The 11,179-nt window shown below is 58.7% G+C and overlaps 1 protein-coding gene across 1 annotated transcript; it reads right to left on the bottom strand.

The window, feature by feature from the left end:
• Positions 1-312: 312 nt before the first annotated feature.
• On the bottom strand, positions 313-10,292 carry RHOD (ras homolog family member D). The gene is made up of 5 exons (XM_070427629.1): positions 10,089-10,292; positions 4,901-4,988; positions 3,991-4,100; positions 1,508-1,642; positions 313-942 (listed from the first exon to the last, which is right to left on the bottom strand). The coding sequence occupies exons 1-5, from the start codon at positions 10,218-10,220 to the stop codon at positions 775-777; spliced, it is 633 nt and encodes a 210-aa protein (XP_070283730.1). The 5' UTR covers positions 10,221-10,292; the 3' UTR covers positions 313-774.
• Positions 10,293-11,179: the final 887 nt, after the last annotated feature.

The following is an 11,179-nucleotide window of genomic DNA, read 5'->3' as shown; positions in this document are numbered from 1 at the left end:
CCGGCTGCAGAAGTTGGACTTCCTTCTCGGGGCAGGGCTGTGACTGTGCTCCTGGGCGCCAGGCACTGCTTGAGGCGCAGGACATTCCAACTAAACCAGCTCTAGGGAGGGTGGCCACACCGCTGGGAGACAGACAGGACCATGACACATGGTGCCAGAGCTCTCCAAGAAAGTGAAGGAAGAAGCTAAGGGCGTGTTCAAGGGCGGGGCCTGGCTCCAGGCAGTTCCACCCCAGCGCCGACACGGGGTGGGCGCTGATCCACCCTGTCACACGCGTGTAAAGGCATTTTGAAACAAGAGGCGTGCCACAACTGACAGGCGATGTCGTTTTAGTCCGTACAGTTACCACTGGGCAGGGCAGGGGTCAGGGGCCAGGTGTGAGCCTGGCCCAGGTGGGGGTGGGAGTGGTCCTGGGACCACCAGGTCGCCTGAAGGAGCGGAAAGTGCAGTCCCGCAAACAGCCGCGAGGTGGCCCAGGCTGCGTGGCCACTCCTGGGTGTGCGGTCCAGGGCTGGGCGGGTGGGGGCTCCAGGACTAGCCCTCCAAGGGCAGGGGGGCCCAGGGAACCCCCTTCCTCAGGTCTCAGGGGGATTTCACTTCAGTCCAGGGATCTCAGGCCCACCATGAGGGGCCTGGCCTCCGTGCTGACCACGGGTTTGAAGGGCGGTTCGGTCACAGCCTGGGAACTGGGCCCAGCCTAGCCAGTTGGGAAGAGGTCAGCGCCCAGTTCCGTCCTGCGCTGCTGGGCGAGCTGGGCAGGGAGGGCCCACGCTGTCAGGTCAGCACGCAGAAGCTCCGGGTGATCCGCCGCCAGTAGTTGCGACTGCGGCTGCTGAGAGCCACCTCGACGGCCTCTTGGAAGACGGCGTGGACGTTTTCTTGGAGCCGCGCGGAGCACTCCAGGTAGGCCACTGCTCCCACCGACCTCGCCATCTCCTGGCCCTGCCGGGGAGAGTGACGGCTGTGAGGTGGGGCTGCTGGGGCACCCTCAGTCCTCCCAGTCCTCCCAGCCCTCCTGGCTCTCCTCGGAGTCTCCAGGACAAAAGGGGAAGGTGAGTGTTTCTAGGCTCCCCACGGCTCCTCCCCCTGGCTCGACAAGTGCTCTCATGGCTTCCTCGGCTTTCCCGCCTCAGTCCTGGGCTAGGTCTCTGCCTCTCAAAGTACCGACAACTTCCCAGGTGTGGAGCAGAGAGGGGCCTGGAGACTGAAGAGCTGGGGTCTTTTCTGGGCCTCAGGTCCCCCACCTGTGATGTGTGTGTGTGTGGGGGGGGAGGCGGGGGGGTAGAACTATCTGATGTGCACATCACTGTTCTACCTTCCACAGCCGGAACCTTCCAGAGTATTCTAGGTACCACTTCCGAGCACCAGCAGTCTCTGATCCCTCCCTTGCCCCACACCCCGGGGGAGCTGGACACCTGGCTGCCTGCCGAGAGGCCCTGCTGGTCAACGTGCCCGAGGCTCCCTCTTCCCTCTCCCGGCTCCCCTGCCCCTGGGCTGGGTTTCCTACCCTGTGGTAGGTCACGGGCTCCAATTTATTTTTCCAGAGCTGCTTCACCAGGGACCTGTCCTTGCGCAGATCCGTCTTGCAGCCCACGAGGATGATGGGCACCTCCTTGCAGAAGTGATTCACCTCTGGGTACCACTGCGGGGAGGGGGTGGGGGGTGTGTGTTAGCCCTTGGGAGTACGTCCGTCTCCACAGCGGGGAGAATGGGCTGTCCTCCTGCTCCCCACGCAGCTCGATCATCGGTCATCAGCACAGCCAACGTCCAGGGAGACCTACTCTGTGCCAGGCTCTAAGACTTCACACCTGTGGACTCATTAACCCCCCAGGTCCCTATGAAGCAGGGCCTATCGTCCATCCCATTATACACACATGGTAGCTGAGGCCCAGAGAGGCTATATAACTCGGCCTGGGTCACACAACTGGAAGTGGCAGGATTTGGGCCAGTGCCCTGCTCCCATCCCAGCTAGAACCCTGCCTATCTACAAGGTAAGGGCTCCCATGACCCCCTCCTCAACTGGGTAAAATATGTAAGCAAATAGGTGATTCTGTGAAGATAAAGCAGCTTCTAACCTGACTGCGGCAGCTGTTGGCTTGTCGGAGGGAGCCTCTCACCCTGAGTCAGCTGCTCTTTGGAATGTGAGGCTCCAGGTTACTCAGGCTGGACTACAGCCCCGAAGCCTGGAATCCACAGCCCAGGAGGGCATGCCTGCTCTGTGTGTCCGTGCAGGAAAAAGTGGCATCACACGGCTAGCTCCTGGAGCCACAAGGGGCCCGTGTGGGGTCCTGGGCAGACTCCCCACATCCCAGCCCCCCACAAAACTGTCCCCAGAAAGGGTCTCCTCCGTGACTCCACGCTGCTAAATCCAAAGTGAGTCCTCAGCCCTCCCCCTCCCTGAACCCTGACACTGGGAATCATCGCACCTTCCTCCAAGACCGGGTCTGCACTGTGCCCCAGAACCCCGCTCTCCTGGTTCTTCTTGGGTCTTACCAGCACCCCCTTCTCAAAGCTGTGGGTGTACTTTTCCTCTAGCTGCTCCTGCCCTCCAGGTGACCACCCCGAGTCCACGGCTCTGTCCAGCCCAGCCAGCCCTCTCCTGGGAACTACAGACTCAGACTTCCACTGGCCTACCTGCCACCTCCACTGGGGTGTCCTCCAGGCCCCCGCCTCCCACCTCCCCACTCCCAGCTTGCTCCTTCTCATCTTGGGAAATGGCAAGTCCCCCTTCCAGTTACTCTGGTCCAAGTATCTTTCTCCCACCCATGTCCAAACCACCTGCAAATCCTGATGGTTCTACCTTTCAAAAAGATTCAATATCCACCCACCTCTCACTACCCCCTCTGCCAGCACCATCCCAGCCACCACCATCGCATCTGGTCCCCAGTGCCTAGAACAGTGCCTGGCACATAGATGCGCTCAGTCGTTACTTCTGAATGACTGCGTGGAACAGAACGCTTGGGTTCAAATCCCCGCGTTACCACTGCAATAGATGTGTTTCTTGGAGCAAGGGATCCAATGTGGGGATAATAACACTTGGATTGCGGGAAACGAGTTAAGTCGGCTCGCGTGAATTGCGCGTACTCCGCGGGAGCCATCTTAACTCGGTTCATATAGATTTGCGGTGGAGTGCGGGAAACGTGTAAACTCGGGCCGATTGTAACTGCGTATTACCAAATATTTGTTTGCCGTTCACAAAGATACCTACCTGCGTATGCGAACCGTTTCATACCCATTGGGGTAATAGGTATCATAAAAATCCCTGATTTTGCGCGGGAAACCTAAATAATTGCCCGCGCCATCTTATATTTTGGCGGGAAATTCACCCGACACCGTAGTGATAATAGTATCTGCTCCCTAAGGTTGTAAGGGGGTCAGGTGAGTAAATAGTTACGTGTCCAGAACAGTGCCTGGTACATGGTAAGTTCTAATGCTGCCACCATCGTTGTTATTACGAATGCTGTCACCGGCTGTGCTCCAAAGAAACCTGGAGCACGCCATTCACAACGAGGCCCTGACACCTGTGCGCAGCTTCTGGAACCCCTGACATAACTAGGGGGCATCCTGGGAGACTGCTGAGAGGCAACAGCTACACAGATGGGGGGCTGAGAGCTGCTGGAAGCTGACTGTTCATGTGGCCTTGGTCAGGCCCAGGCAGGGGAGATTCAGGGGCCCTGGGCCACCCAGCATTCTCAGGCAGGGTCAGTGTTCTGAGTGTGCAGTAGAGAGCAGGTGAGGAGCACTGGCCTGGGAGTCAGAGGCCAGACCCTCCCACCAAATCCCTGTGGAATCCCTGGCAAGTTGCTGCCCACCTTTGGGCCGGGTTTCCCCGTATATATGCCAAAGGCACTGGCCTTGATGTCATCCAGGGCCTGCTGAGCTCTGAGAGTCTGAGGGTCCAGAGGGGGTGGCAGTGGGGAAAAAAAGAGTGGGGGTGGAGCAGTGTGTCCTGGCTTTGGGGGCTCTGCCTCCCACCCCCCAAGTACCTACCCGGTTAAAGATGTTCTCAAAGCTGTGTGGGTTGGTGACATCGAAGCAGAGGAGCAGGACACTGGCGTCAGGGTAGAAGAGGGGCCGCAGGCGGTCATAATCGACTTGTCCTGTAGAACAGGTGTGGCCACTCCCTCCAGATTTCCTGCCCACTGTCAACACCTCCCCAATATCAAACCCTGGATCCCACTAGAGCACCCGTACGTGTGTGTGTGTGTGTGTGTGTGTGTGTCTGTCTGTGTGTCTAGTTCTGTTTCTCAGCGTCCAACACAAATTTGGCACTTAGATTGCCATTCCACATGAATGTGCCCCTTGGGGCAGTGTTCCTCCCCTGGCCTGCCTGCAGGCTGTGCCAGCCTGGCCTGGGTGAGACCATTTGGAAGGTTGGGCCAAGGCAGAGGCCCAGCCTGGAGGGACTGCTTTGCCCAGGAATTGGGGCATGGGGTGAGGAGAAAGGTAGGCGGTTCCCCAGCAAAGATATCTTTGCCAATCCAAGGTAAAGGGGCTGCTGGGACTGAGGCTGGCTTTGAGCTCTGATGTAAAGATGACTCTGACCCCTTGTGTGGGCAAGGTCAGGAGGCTGGAGGGCAGAGGTCAAGGTCAGGCAGATCTTACAGAAGCTAAGCCACGGTGGAATGCTGAGGCCAGGAACAGTCCACCCCTTGAGAGCAAAGAGCTCTGGACTCTCCCTTGTCTCCAGGACATGGCTGGCCGCCCTGGGGTGGGGAAGGCAGTGGACACAGGCACAGAAGCAAGGGGGGTTCAGTTCCTGGAGGCCCTAATCCTGGCCCACACCTGTCCCTTGGAGATTGGTGAACCTCCCGGGTTCAGAAGGAAGGGAGTGGGGCTTGGATCCCAGCATCTGGGCCCCTCCTTCCACCCTGTCCCTCCCTGGGCCCTGCACACCCACCTGCTGTGTCCCAGATTTGGAGCTCCACAGGTCTGCCCTTCATTTCCAGATTAACTCTGAGCCGCTCAAACACCGTGGGTGTGTAGCTCTGAGGAAGAAGGGGGTGCGGGGAGGTTGTGAGGACAACTTCTGAAGGGGAGCAGCCCCAGTGCCAACGCAGAGCCCAGGAATGCCTGCAGCACTGTCCTCACTGGGAGTCGGCAGAGGGTGGTAGTTTCTGGAAGCAGTCTGTCGGGGTTGAGGCCTAGAGCCACCACTTCCCAGCAGTGTGTCCGGCAAGACACCGGCCCCCGGCCTTCCCTCCTCAGATGTAAAGTGGGAACATTGGGAGCGCCCAGCACAGCATGTTGCTGCAAGGCTTCCGTGAGATCCTCCACACAGAGCCCTTAGCACAGGGCCCGGCATGAAATAAACACGCCACACACGCCGGCCACTGTTATTTTTATATGTGTCCCCCTGGACAGGGGACGGTACCATTTCTGAGCCTTCCTGCATGCTGTCCCCTGCTCCTGGAATGACATTAACCCACATTTGTTCGTCCGCTCATTCATTCATACATTCAGTCATAATACCTTCTCCAGGTCCAGTTCTGGACACTGGGAACAAGAAATGAGCAAGACTAGTGCCTGTCTGCAGAGCATGCTGTCCTTTGCCTTTCAAACTCTCACAATCCAACCAAGACCCCTGCCCAATGCCACCTTCCCCGGTCCCCTCCCACGGGCCCTGGTTTCTGCCCTTCTTATTTGCCTTCTCTGGGCTCAAGAGAAGGTCACACAGGACAGATTCCCATTTGCCCGGGCCTGGGGCTTACTCCCTCTCCCTAAAGAAAGGTAGGGTGAGTAGAAATAAGACAAGTTTTGGCCCTTGCGGGTTTGGCTCAGTGGATAGAGCGTCGACATGCAGACTGAAGGGTTCTGGGTTCTATTCCAGTCAAAGGCACATGCCCGGGTTGCAGGCTTGATCCCCAGTAGGGGGCATGCAGGAAGCAGCCAATCAATGATTCTCTCTCATCATTGATGTTTCTATCTCTCCCTCTCCCTTCCTCTCTGAAATCAATAAAAAAATATTTTTAAAAAAGAAATATATAGGACAGGTTTTGTACACAAACGCAGGAATCAAGGTTTTCAAAACTCCGCCACACAAGCCCTCTGCCCGGAGGGGCCTGCTGGCCGCTGTACCTGGGGGTCCCCAGGCCTTGCTCACTTGCTGAGGGCTGCTCAGTGAAGACAGCCAGGGAGACCCTTCCTCCCCCCACTTCCCATGCTGGGTGGGGCCTGCCTGGGACTGGCCCTCTGAGTCAGGCCCTCTCGGTGGTCTGGGTAGGTGCAGTCCTCCAGGGCACTTGGGAAGCTGCAGGGGGAGGGTGGGGAGAAAGGCAAGTTCCGAGCCGGCAGCTGGGGCAGATGGAGACATCGAGGGTGGCCCTGGGGTAGGGGCTCAACCCACCCTGGACTCTACTCACCTCTCACCCCCTCTGCTAACAGGAACAGAAAAGCCTCCAATGCACCTCCCATCCTCTCTGCCTGTCCAGGACCCCTCTCCTCAGGCCCTTGGCCTGGCGGGGGACAGTGTGATATGGTGGCTAGGAGCACTGCTTAGGACCGGCTCTGGCCCTCGCCAGCCGTGTGACCTTAGGCCAGTGTCCTCACTGGTTAAAAGAGAGGAGTGTCGCCGAAACCGGTTTGGCTCAGTGGATAGAGCGTCGGCCTATGGACTGAAAGGTCCCCGGTTCGATTCCGGTCAAGGGCATGTACCTGGGTTGCGGGCACATCCCAGTAGGAGATGTGCAGGAGGCGGCTGATCGATGTTTCTCTCTCATCGATGTTTCTGACTCTCTATCTCTCTCCCTTCCTCTCTGTAAAAAATCAATAAAATATATTAAAAAAAAAAAAGAGAGAGAGGAGTGTCACCTCACAGTGTGATGGGGAAGACTGGCTGGCAGGTGCGGTCCAACATACGTGTCCGCCACCTAGAAAGCTGGTTGCCAGGGACAGTGTCCACACCAGCCGCTGTCAATCCCTCCAGCTTGAGCCCTTGTCCCCACCAGCCTGTAACTGGAGGGCATGATGCCTGGTGAGCTCCGAGCTTGGCCACCCACTCGCCCGTAGAGGGGTCCTGTGCAGGCAGACACACGTCAGCACTTTGCAAATGCCTGTGGAGGTAACACGTCACCCCCATTCTCTAGGATTTACTGTGGATGTCCGTTTACCCGCACCATCGCTGATCCCTGCGGCCTTGCAAAGTCAGTACTATCCCCATTTTCCTGATGAGACACTGAGGCCCAGAGAGGGGAAGTGACTTGTCCAAAGTGACATAATGGACAGCTGGCTAAAGATGGAGGCAGGTTTGTTCTCAGCCACCTGCCTCCCCTGAGATCACCAGCCCTCGCCCCTGGTGTCAGGAGTGAGCGGGGAAAGTCCCAGTCTATGACGTGGGGCTGGGTTGCTCCTCTCTGACTAGTAATTGTCACCACCCTTCCCCTACTCTGGAATGTTATTCTGGAGACGCTGTCTACATCTCCCCTTGTGTGCTTTGAACCCCCAGGCAGGGTCACTCTGTCCAGAATGTCAATAGCACTTAATCTTATCTGTTGAGCTGTCCTCAGCCAGGAAGGCAGGGCCCAGCCTGGGCTAGACCAGGGCAGGGATGACTCAGGCTTGGGTCTGCCCTCATGGGGCTCCCAGGCAGGGAGATGGATCATTACAGAATGGGGACATAGCTCAGGAGAGGAGTCAGGCCTGGCCAGCGTGACTCAGTGATTGAATGCCGACCTATGAACCAGAAGGTCACGGTTCCATTCCCGGTTGGGGCACATGCCTGGATCGTGGACTCAATCCCCAGAGGAGACATGCAGGAGGTAGCTAATCAATGATTCTCTCTCATCACTGATGTTTCTATCTCTTTCTCTCCCTCTCCCTTCCTCTCTCAAATCAATACAACTATATTTTAAAAAGAGAGAGAGAGAGAGAAAAAGAGAGAGAGAGAGAGAGAGAGGTGAGTCAGGGGCTTCCCTGGACAGCATACCCCTGGCAGTCCCTGTGTGGAGGAAGACTCAGCTGGCTTTGCTGTGGGCTCCCCTGTGGGAATGGTTGCTGCCATAAATGTCAGCCAGGAAACCCCTACCTCAACAGCTCTCTTACTCTGCTCCCCCTTCCCCTGAACCCCAGGTTGGGGCATAGCCAAAGGTCGCTGAAGCCCCTCCAAATCCCAGCCTGCTCTCTGCTCTTTGCTGCAGGCAAGAGGCCTGGGAGATTTACAAGTCTCCTAGCTCCAGGCTCTCTGGGCTTGGAGGACTGCCAGGAGGAGGCATCCAGGGTCAGGAGCAGGAGAAGGCACTGGGGGCTGCGGAGAGTGTCCTGGTCAGGGGTGGGAGACGGGTCGTAGGCCAGCACTGCCACTGCTGGGCTCTGTGCTCCAAGGGAAGACTCTGTCTCCCTGGCCTCAGCTTCCCCACCTGTAAAATGAAGGCCTTTCCAACTCTTAGATCTTAGGTTTCTTTTATTATTGTTGTTAATCCTCACCTGAGGATATTTTCCTATTGATTTTTAGAGAGAGTGGAAGGAAGGGAGAGAGACAGAGAGAAACATCAATGTGAGAAAGACACAGAGATTGGCTGCCTCCTGCATGCGCCCCAACCGGAACTGGGGATCGAGCCTGATCGAACCCACGACCCTTCGGTCTGCAGGCTGACACGCTATCCACGGAGCCAAACCAGCTAGGGCCCTTGTGTTTCTTTTAAATGAAGAGGCCTCTCTTGTGTCTGGAGGCAGAAGGGTTCCTGTGAATTCAGGGCCCCTAAATAGGGAGGAGCCTAGACAAGGGCAGGTTCATCCCCCAGTTGACAAACACGTCCCCCTTCCCCTTGGCCAGCTCCAGTGTGTCCTTCAACACACACATTTCATCAACGGTGAGATGCTCAGTCCCATACTGTAACCTCTCTGAAACGGGTGGGTCTCACCATCAAGGACACTGGTGGTGAGGCCCCACCCCGCCCAGCCCCTCTCCTGGGCCCCGCAGGCCTGGCCCCTCTGGGGTGCTCTCCCCCTTGTGCTATAATTGCTGGGTTCTCCTGGGCAGCATCTGGGGGCCTGGAGACACATTCCTCACAACTTAAAAAAAATAAAGTGACTGGCCAAAGGAAGTGACATCAGCTCTGTAAACCACAAGCGTCAGCTCGATGCTGCCACAATGGAAAGAGAGGTCTGACACGGTTACTAGGCTTGGTCTCTTCTGCCCCCCGCCCCCATCCATTTCCCAGCGCCTGGGCAACCCACGGGTTTGCAGGGCACTGGGAGAGGCAGGAGGGAGAAGAGACGCCAAAGCGAACCCATGGCCCCCAGGAGAGGCGGCCCGGTGGGTGGGTCCGGCCCTTGTCCGGGTGCGGGGCAAGTCCGCCTGGACAGTCAGTGAGCATGCTGGTCAACACGCCTGAGCACCAAGGACACGCCAGGTACCAGTGGGGTCATCTCTCAGCCTTCCTTTAACTCCACCTCTCCACCGCCCTGGCTCCTTCCACCCCATGAGGTTGTACGAGGAAACTGAGGCTCAGAGAGGCTAAGCAAGTTTCTGAGGGCCAGGGGAGTGCCAAGGTGCCAACCAGCTGTCTGACTTGACTCTGGTGTGCTCTTACCCTCCAGGGCAGAGCCTGGGGGGGTGAGAGGGGGGCAAAACTGGGGGAGAAAATAGGATGTTTCCCAAGAAAGACATTGGCCATGTTTAGCGAGTCCTTGCTGTTGCAGATTCGGCGCTGAGCAGGTGATCTGCATTCCGCACTCTTCATTTCACAGTGACCCTGGGCGGTGGGCACCATCACTAGTCCTATCATGCCGCTAAGCACACGGGCATGGGGAGGGTAAGGGACTTGCCCAAGGGCACTCAGCTGGAAATGGCAGAGTCATCGCTCGAACCCAGGCAGCCTGGCTCCAGGGGTCAGCTCCCCTTAGCCAGGCAGTGCCACCAAGGGCTACCCCCCAGGGTGCCCTGTGACACCCTCCCAGGCCGATGCCATTCTCCCAGACGGTATCATCGGGGCCCGCCCTCCCAAAGGCAGCGTGAGAACGGCGTTTAACCGCACACTGTGCGGGGAGACCCCGCGGGAGGCAGCGTGGGCACACATCCCCGGCAGCTCCCGCACAGCCGGGACGCCCGGGAGCCCGTGCGTGGCCGTGGCCAGGGCCCTGGCACTCACCTCGGGGAAGTCCCCCTCGGCGAAGACCATCAGCAGCGACGTCTTCCCGCAGCCGCCGTCGCCCACCAGGACCACCTTGACCGGCCGCGCGCCCTGCGGCGCCTCCTCGCCCGCGGCCTGGGCCGCTTTCATCGCGGGGCGGCCGAGGGGCCGGGCGCGGAGCCGCAGCGCCGTCCGCCCAGGCAGCGCGAAGGCCGGGCGCGGGGCTGGACCGGCGGGGCTGGAATGTGGAAGGGGCGGGGCGGCAGGAGGAAGTGCATGCGGGGCAGGGGGCGGGCGGGGGCGGGCGGGGGCGGGCAGCGGCCGGCGGGCGTCCAGGTGAGAGGCCCGAGCCGGGATCCCGGCGCTGCGCGGGCCGGGGAGGCGTGGCGTCGGGGCTCGAGTGGGGGAGGGGGACCTTCCCCTCCCATCCCATTCAGCCACTAATGAAAACTTTCTTGAGCACCTACTGTGTGCGCCCGCTGGGACCACCGGAGCTGGGTGGGGGACCCAGACTCAGTCTGTATCCTCAGGGGGGAATTCTGGTCTGATAGGGGTGGGGAGAGACAAGTAGCTGGACAGTGACAGTGTGTGCAGGGGTGTGGACAGGGAAAGAAGAGGGAGGTGGGGGTCAGCCATGTTTGCCTACCAGCGTGGTGGGGACAGGGACTGGGTTCCAGGTGCCCAGTACAGGTGGAGCAGCAGCAGAAGCCGGGACTTTTGAGGAGGGGATGAATGAGTGAATGAATGAATGAATGACTGTGCATTTCCCTAAGGGCGCTGGAGACATTGTATATCACACTCCTCCCTGCAGGTGTTTCAGGCCAGGTAGGAATGCGGTGCGTTGGGCATGCCCTTCTGGGTCAGTCCCTGGCTCTGCCAGGCCTTGTCTGCCCTCCCCCAGCCAGCACCAGGAAGTGTCGCTGCAGGCGGGTGGCCACCTGTCGCTTCTGGCTGGGGCATTATCTGGGGGAAGCGATGGAATCTTCCACCCAAAAGAGTTTAGATCAGGATCTGGGGCATGTTTGGTGCCACGTGTGAGTGACCCTCATGATTTAACCAACATTGATGGTCTCTCTGTGCCCAGGGGCCGGGGGACCCTTAACCGTTTA

Source organism: Myotis yumanensis, unplaced genomic scaffold (assembly GCF_028538775.1).
Source record: "Myotis yumanensis isolate MYYU_CA2020_CCGP unplaced genomic scaffold, mMyoYum1.0.hap1 SCAF_10, whole genome shotgun sequence".
NCBI classification, from domain to species: domain Eukaryota; kingdom Metazoa; phylum Chordata; class Mammalia; order Chiroptera; family Vespertilionidae; genus Myotis; species Myotis yumanensis.
The sequence above is the reverse complement of the archived record's forward strand: the minus strand, read 5'-3'. Positions and strand labels throughout refer to the sequence as shown.